The following is a 14,160-nucleotide window of genomic DNA, read 5'->3' on the forward strand; positions in this document are numbered from 1 at the left end:
GTCCAAAGCTTTTATATTGAAAGTAACCGGAAACGACCCCGGTTCTCTTTTCTCCTAACCGAGAAGGCAAATCAGCTGTGGGTCGCTAAGCGGACTTTTAAATATACTTCCCGTTACGTCCATATAGGATAACGTTATAATTAAACATGTCTACTAACAGTATGATGGACCCGAGGAGACAAAATAAGATTTTAAGGTGAGTTTTGTGTCTGTTAGTTTTTAAAAAAGCAAGACAAGCCGAATGAATTAGCTGACCAGCAATAGCTAGCTAATGCTAACCCAGTCACTCGTGAGTACTTTACTGTGGGATTAGTACTAGTTAGGTGATTAGACGCTATAAAGCCGACAGTTATGATAACAGTACGGTGATTAACTATGGGAGTTTAAAGCCAGGTAGCATTTACATAAGATGTTATTGTCAGTGTGTACCTAAACTTTGTCACAATTTGAATTAATTTCTGGTTTGAGTTGCCTTTAGTTGTACCAGCGCTTCTCTGGTATTTTTTTTAAAAGAAGCTCTTGGAGCAGTTAAAGCATTTATTTGCATTTTTTTTATATGTTAGAAGACTATCCACAAGAGGGCAGTGCAACTGTTTGTGGTAAGAGATTGATACGTACCAGGACTATTAATTATCAAGCAAACGTGAAAATTGCATTATTTGTTAGTGACACATCGGGCGGTAAGATGTATTACAAGCACACGGTAAAAGTCTATTATGTCTATTACGGTCTCATTTTCTTCTTATTTTGGTTAATATAAGGATTTGTATTTGCAGGTACAAGCCTCCCAGCACAGAGACCAACCCCACACTAGAGGACCCCACTCCTGACTACATGAACCTGCTCGGCATGATCTTCAGCATGTGTGGGCTCATGCTTAAGGTAAAAAATAAAAATACAAAACAACAATGAAAAATAACTGTGCACATTTTCACAGCTAGATCTGCAATCAGAGTTTCGTGGCTGGAATCGACTTAAAATTATCTGGATTACTTTATAAACGCTAAAACCACAATAGTCAAGAAAAGTCTTTCCTAGCCGTCTTGCCATAGGTCAGCTTTCACCAGTGTTTGTGACAGAAATCTCATTGTAAATAAGGATTTTACTCAAGATTTTTTAAAACAGAGTTTGTACTAGTAACTCTAAAAGCAGTCATTGTTCGTTTTCTAAAGATAGTAGAGTTATATTTTAACTCTAAAGTGTCCAAAAAGGCTGCCTGCGTTTCTCTATAATTCCCAACAGATGGAGATGGTCATCAGTCAGGGCCAGTGGATCTGAAAATGATCTTCTCCTGGTCATCATTGATTTTATCGTTGCGCCTATATTCACAGCTACTCAGTTGCGTTTCCCGTCTCTATTGTTCTGAGTCTCAGTGGGTGTTGATCTGCGCCTGCTGGAAGCCTGTTACCCTTCACTGATAGACATGAAGGGTAGACCTTGGTCTATCCCAGTTGTTCCATTTAGAAGATTAAAGGTAAACTCACCTTTTAAATAAAAGGATGAAGGGCAGCTATTGACTTTCAACACAAGGGACACCATTAGCGACCCGCTCTTATTTTCTTTTAAAATGAAATAAAAGTTCGTGTGTTTCAGCTGAAGTGGTGCGCCTGGATCGCCGTCTACTGCTCCTTCATCAGCTTTGCAAACTCCAGAAGTTCAGAAGACACCAAACAGATGATGAGCAGCTTTATGTGAGTACTCCAACTCCATTTTTCTATATTACGTTGATTTGTACGTATATGCAATGTTTATGCCAATTAGGCTGTGAGACGTTAAACTGTTAAGCTTGTGCAAGATATAAGAGACCATAACAAGTTTAAACTTGGTGCTGCAGAATGATTAGCTCAGCAGAAAACTGCTAATCAAGGAACTTGAGTAAAAGTTGGTTCAGAGCCAGTTTTGGTACGTTGGTCTAAAGCCAAGATATAATTAAAGTATCTCAGGTGTCATTAAGCGAAGGTAAAAGACCTGAACAGGGTAAATGTGCTGTGGAGGGGTACTGAGGTTAATAGGGTGAAACTTGGTGTTATGGCCAAGGTAGATGAATGAAAAATGCAATATGGCAGTGGGGTAGTACATTGCTGCCAAAAAACACAGAAATTTCTAGATTAATTGTACATGTATATAATAAATGTCTTTAATATTTTTATTTATGATAAACTTAAGATATACAGTATTTGCATTGTAAATTTGAAAATTAGTTTGAAAAAAGCAAAACAAATTTTATTTATTTACAAAAAATTTTGAATATTCTATCAGTTGTAAATGTGCAAGAAAAAAGATCCATAATTAAAGATGTAAATTTAGACTAACGTAGGGTATTCTAAGATTAGAATATCCTATGACATTACCAAGTGAAAAATCCTTAAAATGTATTTAAAAAAAATATCAGGACAAAAAAAAAAAAACAGTTTTCCGAGACTATAAAGTTGTATATTTGTGACGTGGACTGCATCAATATATAAATATATATAAGTGACATGTGGTGAGGTTCATAGCTGGTGAGGCACTGACTTAATCATAATCAGATCTACAGAAATAGACCCCCTGCATGTTATTGTTTATATAAGGAAATTTCGGGCATGCGGACAAAGACTATTCTTCTACATGCCATGTATAGCCGCGCTGCCGCCGTAGAATAATTCCGTTAACTCAATCAAACTTATACATGTAGATATTATTAATTTCGTGCTGTTCTCCACAGCAAAAGGAAAAACTGTTAAAGTACAACTCAAAACCACTTCTTTCTCGCTCTCTGTATCAGCGCAGCCACTGTATGGCTAGCTCGCTGTTACTGTCTGTTACTCTGCAGTTGTGGAGTCACAATGTCTGCCCCCTGAGCGCCCCCTGGCATGAGGCAGGAGAACTCCCTGCCTCGCCTCGAATCTGTTCTCTGCAGTTTCTGATCGCTCCTCAGCACACAAAACACATTACACACACAGTTGGTGACAACAAACACTGTAGATTATATAAATAAGCTAAATTATGGAAAATCAGTTCATACATTGAATGTTTTTTAACCATTTTATTGGTGACGTACAGACAGGAGGATCATGCTCCCATAAAATGGCAGCCAGTGCAGTTAGCGAGAGGTTGATCAATCCCAGGTGAGGCTCAGCTCGCTGCTGCCTCACCGGCTTCGCTTCTGAGCATTTGAAAGGGAAAATGCGAAAATCCAGAGATTTTGAAGAAAAAATAATCAGAATTGGTTAAGCTATATGAAAAGTAGGTACTTTATAGCAGTGGTCCCCAACCTTTTTAGTACCGCGGACCGGTTAAGACTTCGCAAATTTGCTACGGACCGGGGAAGGGGGGGTGTGCGTAGGGAGGAGACCGAAACCGATGCTGTCTGTTGCCGCGCAAGACATAACCGACAGAATCCGGTTAAAGGATTTTCAAAATAAAAGATCCTCCAGACTCAATACATAACACTGAAATATTTAATTATTTCTGGCGCGGCCCGGTACCAATTGGGCCGGGGGTTGGGGACCACTGCTTTATAGTACAAACTGAAGACTGAACAGAAAAATAGCGATATAAATGATCTTATTATTATATATTATTTTTCCATGATGACAGATGAGGCTATGCCTCACCTGCTTCCCCTGACCGCACGTCACTGGTGTGTGTGTGTGTGTATATATATATATATATATATATATATATATATTACAGATTTTCTACTTTATAGTGTCATAGAAATACATTTTAAATTTACACCTGCAATCATAGAAAATTACTTTTTTTTCCTTGCACATTTACAAGATTTCACCATCAAAGGATATTCAAGTTTTTTCTTGTAAACATATGACAGGTTTTTCTTTTATTTATAGCAGCAAAAGTAGCTTTTCTATAAATTACACTCAGATATGCTTATTGAGAACTTTATAAAACAACAATACTAAGAGGCTGCAAGGAAACAGTTCTTTCTTGCATTTTGTTTTCTGTTTAAAAATAAGTGTAGACAAAAACTATTTACCAAATTTTGAAGAAGAGTTTTTATATGCTGATCAAGACAAAGTTGGCAGTGGGCTCTTTCAAAAGGGCACTAGTTCCTGTTTTTGTATGAGGGACTAGCACACAAGACTAGTGTTAACATAATGTTATTCCACATCTGTGTTTTAAAGTAGATTAGATGAACATAATTGTTAGATAAACATAATTGTTTCCGAATTTCTGTTGAGCTTTACAACAAGGTTGCACATTTAATATCCAATGTTTTGTGTTTCTTAGGTTGTCTATCTCAGCCGTAGTGATGTCATACCTCCAGAACCCACAGCCAATGTCTCCACCATGGTAACCAAGGGCCAATCACAGAAGAAAGCATAAGTTGGCCACAATTGCCTCCAACTCCCTGAAAAAAAAATGGAGTCATCTATTAGCAACAACATAAACAGAAAAAAATGACAGTCATGTTTTACAGTTTTAATCCTGTATGATATTTTTTTTTCTTTTTAGTTGCTGATGAAATCTTAAAATATAAAAATTTTTGCATACTTTTCTGAATAAAGCGGTCTGGTTATTTACAAAAAGCTGCTGTCCAGTATGAATCTAAAAGGTGAGACGAGGGATTTTGGGATGTCTAAGAAACAACAAACTTTCTTCTATACACGTTTTAATGCAACAGCAGATTATTCTAATTTTACCATATTAATTTTTCTCAGAATCGCATAAATTAAAACCTTCATTTCCTTTCAGGTGCATCAAAACTGGCATAAACCGTTCTGTCAGACAGGATGGTGGTATTTTACAAAGCTTATAATGTTCTAAAACGCTTGAAACCCCCTGAATTAAATGACCCTCCCAATAAAATAAACCTTAAAACAGTCTTGTCTGTCGTGCTCTCGTTTCTCATTTATTGAAGGCGCTGACTGCATTAACTGCATGAGTAATTCTGCAGATTACAGACACGAACCTGGAAGTCAGCTGGACGCGAGACTGATTTAATGCTATATAACTCACGTCCCTCCAGGGCTGGCTCCGACGCAGCCTTGCCGACTGGGCACCACAGTTGCATGGCTTCTTGCCACGTTTCAGCAAGCTCCACTATATTTTCTCCTGACTCCAACTGCTAACTGACTCGTTTGTCTTTCAAGCCGTCGAACCTCACACCCTTTGCCCGTTGTGGTGATTGTTTTTCCTTCTACTCTTGTGAGTCAGTGGTGCCTTTTGTTATTGATAACTAGGAGAGGATCTCGGGGAGTTACAACCATCGATTAATAGATACATTAATCGACGGGGTAATTTAATACCCCGTCCTTGACCGGTCTTAGTGAGATACTGAAAAGGTTCGCGGAAAATGTCCCGGTCGGACAGCGGTGAAGCGGGGGTTGTCCAGTCATACCTTCAATTTCCGAAACAATACGCACACAAAAAAGCGAACAGGTCGGTGATGGCACAGAATAAAAAAAACTCATGGGGTTTAAATAACCATGTCTTCTAAAATTTATGCATCTAAAATTGCGACCTATAAATGTCTTAAATTCTATCCAAAATACAAGTTAATTACAGGTCTTTTTAGTTTGTCGTGGCAGGACTATGTAGATCATAAGTTTAGTGTGATGGACTGAATCTGATCATAATATGCCCAACGACGAAGAAAAATTGAGAGAAGACTGCTGGGCAAGAGGCCTCTAGATGTCATCATAACATCATAAATTATTTAGCCCTCAATTCAGCTTCTAAGAACTTTATTTGTCCCCATGGGCCAGTTTATCTGTAGCCTTGTAATCAATGCATCCATCTTTTCACAAGCCAAAACCAGTCACAACTCCCTAAAAAATGAAACATAGTTCCATATTGCTAAAATATAATAAAATACACCAACACTTGCATATCTGCTGAGGGGAAAGATGAGTGCAGCTTTTAGGTATCTTGGCTGGTTTTTGCAATTTTCTCTAGTGGAAGGATTGTAACATTCCCACTACAGCAATGTTTTCATAAAACCAAACTAAAGACAACAGGTTGCTGTGGCTTTCATAATAAATGTTTTATTTGGTTGAAATTGGGAATACTCACGTTTCCTGTTAGACTGACCTCATATCAGTGAGACATTAAGTACATAACACATATACAATCTCCACTTCCATGTAGAATAAAGACTGAACAGATTTAGTAAGTAAATATTGCGTTATTGTAAGTCATACAAAACCAAACGTGGGGAAACCAGCTGCTGGGCCATAGAGGACTTTGGCTCCTACTCGCCTTGTTACTTAAATAAATGCAGTTTTTTATTGTTATCGTTATGTCTTAGCTTTTATTTTAATTAAATTAGCATTTTTTTCTATTAGCTTAGCTTGAATAAAAACTATTTGATATGACAGACGCTTCTCGGATAAATGGCTTTTTTATGTCCGCTGCGTGACTGCAGTACAGTCAGGAGTCAAACAGGGCGAGAAGAGCAATGCAAGGACTGGCTCTTCCTTCATGCCTTTTCCCCCCAAAAATGCAAAAAATATATATTTTTTAAAAATGTTTTTGTGGCTTGAAGGATGAAGTCAAACATAAATAATTTTTTTTTTTTTTTAAATCTAGAATTTTTTTATTATTATTTTATTTGATAGGAGTAGTACAGGAATGATGCTGTTTCAACCAAGTGGCTTTTTAATAATGACAAAAACAAAACAGAACAAAATCCTTAATGTAAAAGTGAAAATTGATTTTTCCAAAAAATAATGATAATAAAAAAAATACATACAGTAAGTGCTTGTATAAATATTCACCTCCTTCAGGTCCTCCCACAAATTCTCTATCGGATAGCGGTCTGGACTTTGACTGGGCCACTCCAGATCATCCACCTTGTTGTCTTCAAACCATTTCTGTGTCGCTTTGGCTGGATGCTTCTGTTACACGTCTCAGCTGGGTTGAAACAATTGTAACAAATGATTTTTTTATGATGTCTCAGCTTCTCCTTTCTTCTGAGTGGAAAGCCTGTAAACATGAACAGCTTCAGTGAATGAAGGAACGACCGCCGTCTTCTTCCCCAAACTCTGTCTGAGGAGCGAGGGGGCGGCGCTCCTCACTCCAGGCCTCCTGGTGAAACTCTGTCTGCATTTTGGTTCCTTTTTGATTTAACATGGTATTTCGGTCAATTTCAGAAAAAAAAAACAAACCACATATATATAATACATTGCAATGCTAATAATTTATGTGGTGGCTTATACTCTTAAACAGATTTTCTTGACTATATAAACAAGTGATGATTAAAATCTTCCACTTTATGGTGTTTCACACTTCGGATCAACAAATGTTCTCCAGAGCTGCAATTCTCTTTCAGACAGAAACAAATTGTCCTCCAGGAATTACATTTCGCTGCATTCATGTTACCTTCTACCTCCACCAGCCCTTCCAGGGCCTGCTGCCGAGAAGCATCCGCACAGCATGATGCTGCCACCACCGTTACCGCAGTAAGTTTACTAAAACATGGTTTTAGAAGTTTTAGGAAAAGGGGACCTAATGCAAATTTATATGCCAGATTTTTATTTGTACAAACACTGAAAACCTTGCATTAGGAACCCTCCATTTCACAATTATGTCCATTACTTTGTGTCGTTCTTAAAATCCAGATAAAATAAGTATTGAAGATTGTTGTAACATGGCAAAATGTGAAAAGTTCAAAGGGTGTGCATACCTTCACAAGGCACTGTACATGTACTTATTGTAAAAATGATTTGTGGGTGCACACTAAAGGACACCAGCCTGTCTGGTCAATCAATGGTTTCTGTTTGCTTTAGCTGGAGGAGCCAGGAACATCCTATCTATACAACGGCTTATTAGGGCCGTTTTAGATAGAAAAAAAATAAAAGAATAAATTTCCACCAAAAAAAAAAAAAACAAATCAGAAATTTTGAGATTTTCCATTTTTCTGGAAAATTTCTGAGCTAGAAAAGTCAAAAAATTTCCATCTTCTGAAACGCAGGAATTTTCCCAAAAGTCAAAACGTTTTGACTTTAAAACCTTAGACAATTTTCAATTTTTTTCTAGAAAAAGATTCTCAGATTAATCAAAGTTTTTTTCTAGCACATTTGGAGCTCAGACATGTCTACGTTTTTTCTATGAGGTTTCTGTGATAAATCTCAAAATGTCTGAGTTCTTATTTTTTTAGAGGAAATTTACTCCTTTTTTTTTCTTCTTTTATTTCTCTACAATGACCCCAACATGTCATTGTATCTCAATGAGATCAATAGTTCAGGTAGAGGCACCTCACTATAGCACTCAGGCTCAGTTTTTGATCCTTGCAAGGTCGCAATCTTAAACTACTGTTGCAATATTTGAATCCCTTGCGTACAAGAGAAACTGCCATGTATGGCTCAAGGCTTCAATTTTAAGCAGTAAGGTGTTATTGGTGGATGGGAACAGCTCTGCGAGGGAGAGAGAAGATGCTGAGTTCGGCATCTTCCATCGACAGACTGTTGTTCATGTCACACAGACTCTGCGTCTCTCTCTTTTTTTTTCCCATCTTGAACACAGACTAAAATGCATCCAGAGCATTTTCAAAAGTTAATGCGCAGTTTCATGTAAGTAGTTCAGGCTACCATTTGCACCTGAGTTTATTGCTGATTAAATAACACAAAAACAAAGAAACTGACTTGGATCTCTAGTCCATTTATTCCTCAATTTTAGGCTAAAATGGGTTTAATGTGAGAATGTCCTTCTGCAATAAAAAGGTAATACAGTTTAAGGGTTCTTACCATGGGGTGCTGTTTAAAGTTGCACAGTCAAACATTAACAGCCATAATTTGGGTTATTTAGCCTGTCACAAGAGGAGAAGAATGGGGGTTGATTTTTCAAAGTCATAATTTCACCATGTTATACGCTAATCTACTGTCACAGTTTCAAACTAAATATTTAGTTTACAAACAAAATATTAAGCTTCACGCTAAATAGCTCTAAGCTAAATATGAAGTTCTAGGCTACATGTTTAGCTTAAAATAAAAATATTGAAAGTTTTAGCTAGCTAGCTAAATATTTAGCTAGCTAGCTAAATATTTAGCTAGCAAGCTATATATTTAGCTAATATTTAGATAGCTAGCTAATATTTAGCTAGCTAAATATTTAGCTTCGCAATATTCGCATTAATATTTGAAGATACATATAAATAATATAAACTAGTACTCAGCAAGGTGATTTAGTTTACAAACTAAATATTTAATTTGGAGGTAAATATTTACAAATTAAATACTTAGCTCCAAAATAAAAATACTTAGCTAGGAAGTTAAATATTTCATTAGGGAGATAGATATTTAGCTTGCTAGCTATGTGTTTAGTTTGAGTCTATATATTTAGCTTGCTTCTAAAATATTTAGTTTGAAAATGACAATTATAATGAAAACATAATAAATGACCCCCGGATTTGTTTTTCTCTCTCTCTTACCACAGGCTAAATAACCCAAATTACCACTGTTAGGTTTTTACTGTGTAATTTTACAAACGGCGACCCATATTTTACACTAATCGTATTTGTTGGGAGTATTTCAGACAGAGGCACATATAAGGCTATATTTAGAGAACAGAAAAACACTATTATTATTCATTCAAACAATGTAAGGGTAATAAAATGAAAACGTCACACAGCGCACTTTTGGCCTGCTTACAGACGGAGCTGTAGTGTTAGATTAGATTAGATTAGATTAGATTAGATTAGATTAGACTAGCAATGCAAAGTGACAGAGGTGGGCGGGACCAAGAGAAAGTGACTGCAGGTGCAGAGAGAAAGAGAGAGAGAGAGAGAGAGAGAGAGGACACCTAAAGAGGGGGAACACTTTAGTGGAGTGCCTGAGAACAAGTCCTATTAAAACCACCCCGACAAAAATTCACCTCCTTTAAACTTGCGATATATCTCCCTCTGACGACTCAGGCATATCGTCCTGCTGCCGGCCGGAAGCCCAACCATTAGTTTACACCTCGCCTCTCGCCTCGAGTCTGCCGGGCATCACTTCCGACGGGATGTTCTCGCTGTGAACATGGAGTTTCTCCGTCCTCTGCCGGCGGACACCTCTCAGCGTCTCCTCCGTCGCCCCAGTTCTCCCAGCGCCGCCGCCGACCGGCTCCCAGCCGCCTACGCTCCACGGCTCAGCAGCTTCTCGGGGCCACCGGAGAATCGGCTGGCGGCTCTGGACTCCCGGGAGCCAGCGGGACTGCACCGAGAGCCCGCCACCTGACAGACAGGTGAGCCCGCAATGTGTGTCGCTGCTGTTTTGCCGGACATGCATGCAGGAACAAAACCCATCCTATAAACTCAAAGTTGATGAAGGTTGTGCGAAAACAAACCAAAACATGTGAACTCGTTGTCCTATTTGACCTTAAATGAACTTACACAGTATTCTTGATTTCTTTTCCTTTTGCATCCAGTTCTTTATGTGAAATTTTAAAAAAGCAACTCTTTTTTTTTTAAAGTACATTTTTCCATTTCTTACTGGTAAATAACACATTGGGGTAGCGAGGAACATCTCAAGGTCTCATCCAAGTTGCTGTCCAACCTTCGCTTGTCTTGTTTACATTTTCTAAATCTGACGGCACAAAACAACTTCAACAGCATTCAACCATTCATTTTAATGCATTCAAATCAATCTCAGTTTAAACGGAAAGCTGTAACCGAGGGCAACTTCTTCCACAAACTGCAAGGTTACAGCGCAGAGCAAAAGTATTCAAGTTGTAAACATTTCCTCAGTGTGATCGAGTTACCGGCACGGTGTTCAATCGGATGGAGTCTAAAACATTTTAAATACGAAAAAGATAATCATTTCAAAGTTTAGGATTAGTTGTCCAACGTCATAGTGTTAGGATGGACCAGTCAAAGTCCAAATTTCAAACCGAACTGAGAAACAGTGACAAGATTTGGTAATTGATGTTGCTTTTCCATCCAATATGAATTGTACCTATTTTTCAAAGAATAAGTTATTTAAGTTTATCTGGGAAAAGTTGTCAAAAGGACACAATTGCTTGTCAAACTTGTGAAGAGGTTAAAATTAACTAAAGATTTGTTTATATTTGCGTATCAATTAAAAAAGAAACAAAAATAGAATTCTAAACTTCGGTGAACAGCAGAGTTGGAATCCGAAATACTTCACATCATAAAATATGAAATCTTATTGACTTCCTAGAGTTGGATCCGACTGACGTGGAGAGCAGACGGACCCTGGAGCCGACACTTTCCTGTACATTATTAAGTTTGCCGTTTGCTGATCAACGACTCAGAAGTGTGAGAGTGATTTACTCTGTGTTGCTGCAGCTGAGATTTTCCTACGTTTTGTTCAAGACATGAGGGAAATTTTAAGTAATCAGTGGCCAACATACAGTGTCTAACTGTATAATAAAAAAAAAAAATAGAGACCTAAATTTACAGTGTAGCTAACAGTGGCCTGTATGTCACAAAGAAATAACCAGTTACCCTGACATGAAATTTCAGATTCGTGACAGTATTCTTTTAAAGGGGGACAGATCACAACTGACAAAGAGCGTATTATGAAACCCACTCACTGAGTGTGATATCTGCTGGTCGGATTGGTTAGTTATGTAAAGCAACAAGCTCGGGTCATTCGAAAGTACTGCTGCACCTCTTAGCCAGAAATATTCCCACCTCTTCCATCTTTTTGCCTTTTACCATGTTGGGCCAAACATGGTGAAATAAATGCTACATCCATTTTCAATTTTAAAGTTCTGGTGGAAGGTCATCATCAGCAAGAAGGCCAGATTCAACAACAAATGAAAAGTAAGAATTGGGAGCGCATGTTGCTTTATTTTCGGGTTAAAAGTCTTTTGGCATTTTTTTTTTAAAACGACACGGTTTTTACTGAAATCATAAAACATCTGACTGAATTCTCCACTCTGTACTCTGTTGAAGTTTGAATTTTACCCAATTGCTAATGCAGCGTGTAAAAAGTAATGTGCCGGTCCCACACTATGAAGTTGTCATCAAACGAGGTAGCTTTTAACGCTAAAACAAAATTGGGAAGCTTTGCCAAAATAAACTGAACAGTTTTGTTCACTTCCTCTACTGTCACTGCCAAAATACAGACAGACTGCAATTCCAAAACCTTCTGTTCACTGATTGGCCCGGATGAGATCTAGAAATCGGAGAAATCTACCTCAGTGGGAGAAAGCCCAGATGGAGCACTGAAGGGAGATGAGAATCTAACGGAGATGTGCAGGAAGACAGCAGCCAGGCTGGCCAGATGCTTGTTGATGGTTACCAAAAGTAGGCGACATGTATATTTTTGAACCTGTGTGGACTAGACAAAATCCACAGTAAATCCAAACTCGTCAAAATCTTGTTTTTAAAAAAATAGTTGAAATTGCATGCTGTTGTAATCTCATTCCACTACGGAATAAAAGGGGTTAGTTAACAGATTAACCGGACAATCATCTATTATACACGACTGTTTATCGGACTGGAACTGTATCCAACCTTTCTACGGATTCTCACAGTTCTGGAGGTTTTCTTTCTCCTGGTGCTAGAAAGGATTATTCATTTGGATGGACGTGCGTGTGAATGTGAGAGTTTGTACTCTTGTTTATCAGATGCACTTTCACACCTGCTCTCTCGCCGTTTACTTCTGGATCATCTCCCACGTGACCCTCTCGTTTCCACATAGCATCCGTCTCTCCCCACCCCGTCTCTTTTCATCAATCAGTTCATCCCTTATCTGTTGGGCAGTTTAACGTGACTGAGGGAAATCTTTTTTTTTTTTTACTAAGACATAAAATGAAGAAAGAAGTCAATACCTACTGTATCACCGACAAACGTATAACTAGATTTAAAGTCTGTGGAGAAAATGACTTTAATCAAGACTGGGTGTATTTACTTAAAGACAAGTACTGTAAGATGCACATTAATCGCCTGTACATTTTACAGTCAAATACTGTAAACGGCGCAGGCCCTCACCTAGAACTTGTTTACCACAAATGACCTTCTCGGGGCCACTAGTGACCGTGATAACTTGGCTCCTAGGATCATTGGGACACTCGCATCCTTCCACAACGATAACGTAGCGGCTAATGGAGTCGATTTCAATCCATTTACCATTTAAAAAAGGCAGAACAAACACTGTGTGGCCCTTTTTTTTTGGTCAGAATTGCAGGTTGTGGTTTGAGATTTTTCTTAAAAGTAACGCTAACTTGTTACATCAGGATCTGAACATAACTGGCTGGAATGCAATTAACAGAGAACCGTGAGGAAATGGGAAGCAATGAGGAGAACCGGGAAACGACGATGAACGAGAGGCCACCAAAGAATCCAGCTGAATGTGAAGGAAAATGAGAAGCTTGATTAGTAGTGAGTAAGAGACTTGAGGCTCATTGGCAAACAGGGTGGCCAGGATTATGATATTTTTAGTAAAGTGTAGTTTAGTGTGGGCTGCACAGTGGTGCAGTTGGTATCACCGTTGCCTTGCAGCAAGAAGGTCCTGGGTTCGATTCCCGGCCCGGGGTCTTTCTGCACGGAGTTTGCATGTTCTCTCTGTGCATGCGTGGGTTGTCTCCGGGTGCTCCAGCTTCCTCCTAACAGTCATGTCCAAAAACATGACTGTCAGGTTAATTGGTCTCTCTAAATTGTCCTTAGGTGTGTGTGTGCATGGTTGTTTGTCCTCTCTGTCTCTGTGTTTCCCTGCGACACACTGGCGACCTGTCCAGGGTGACCCCCGCCTCTCGCCCGGAACGTAGCTGGAGATAGGCACCAGCACTCCCAACCCCTCTAAGGGACAAGGGTGTTTAGTTTAGTGTATGTGAAAGGGGGCTTTTGTGATGCTTTAAAATAGAAAAACAATCTATCCATAAAAACCATAAGAACAATAACCAACCTTCAGATATTAAGTTTTCCACATGGCAGCAATGGGAACGTTTCAGTCTCTTTTGAGGAGCCGATTTGGATTCAGGGTCTTAGCAATGCTGAGTCTTGCTAAGGCTCAGCATTGCTAAGACTGCTTTTATGTTTTGTGAAAAATCTTAGTGAAAGCAAATCAATATGTTGCCATGACTTGGATCTAGCCTGAATAGATATTTAAACTTTATTCTGCTTCAGGAAAGACATAGCTGTTTGCATAAAGAGCTGATCTGTGATTGAATTAAACAAAGCGTTAAATTAGGACTATCGAGTGCAGCTTTTCTCTCTCCTCGTCATCCGTGCCTCTTTGCTACATGCTGTTTTTTTCTTTTTTAATTTTT

The 14,160-nt window shown here is 38.6% G+C and overlaps 1 protein-coding gene across 1 annotated transcript; it reads left to right on the forward strand.

The window, feature by feature from the left end:
• Positions 1 to 32: 32 nt before the first annotated feature.
• wdr83os (WD repeat domain 83 opposite strand) lies at positions 33 to 4,829 on the forward strand. The gene is made up of 4 exons (XM_032562999.1): positions 33 to 196; positions 777 to 882; positions 1,594 to 1,691; positions 4,234 to 4,829. Exons 1-4 carry the CDS (start codon positions 147 to 149, stop codon positions 4,298 to 4,300), a joined length of 321 nt encoding a protein of 106 aa, XP_032418890.1. The 5' UTR covers positions 33 to 146; the 3' UTR covers positions 4,301 to 4,829.
• The last annotated feature ends 9,331 nt before the right edge of the window (positions 4,830 to 14,160 follow it).

The sequence above is a fragment of the Xiphophorus hellerii genome, chromosome 5 (genome assembly GCF_003331165.1).
Source record: "Xiphophorus hellerii strain 12219 chromosome 5, Xiphophorus_hellerii-4.1, whole genome shotgun sequence".
In the NCBI taxonomy this organism is placed as follows: Eukaryota; Metazoa; Chordata; class Actinopteri; order Cyprinodontiformes; family Poeciliidae; genus Xiphophorus; species Xiphophorus hellerii.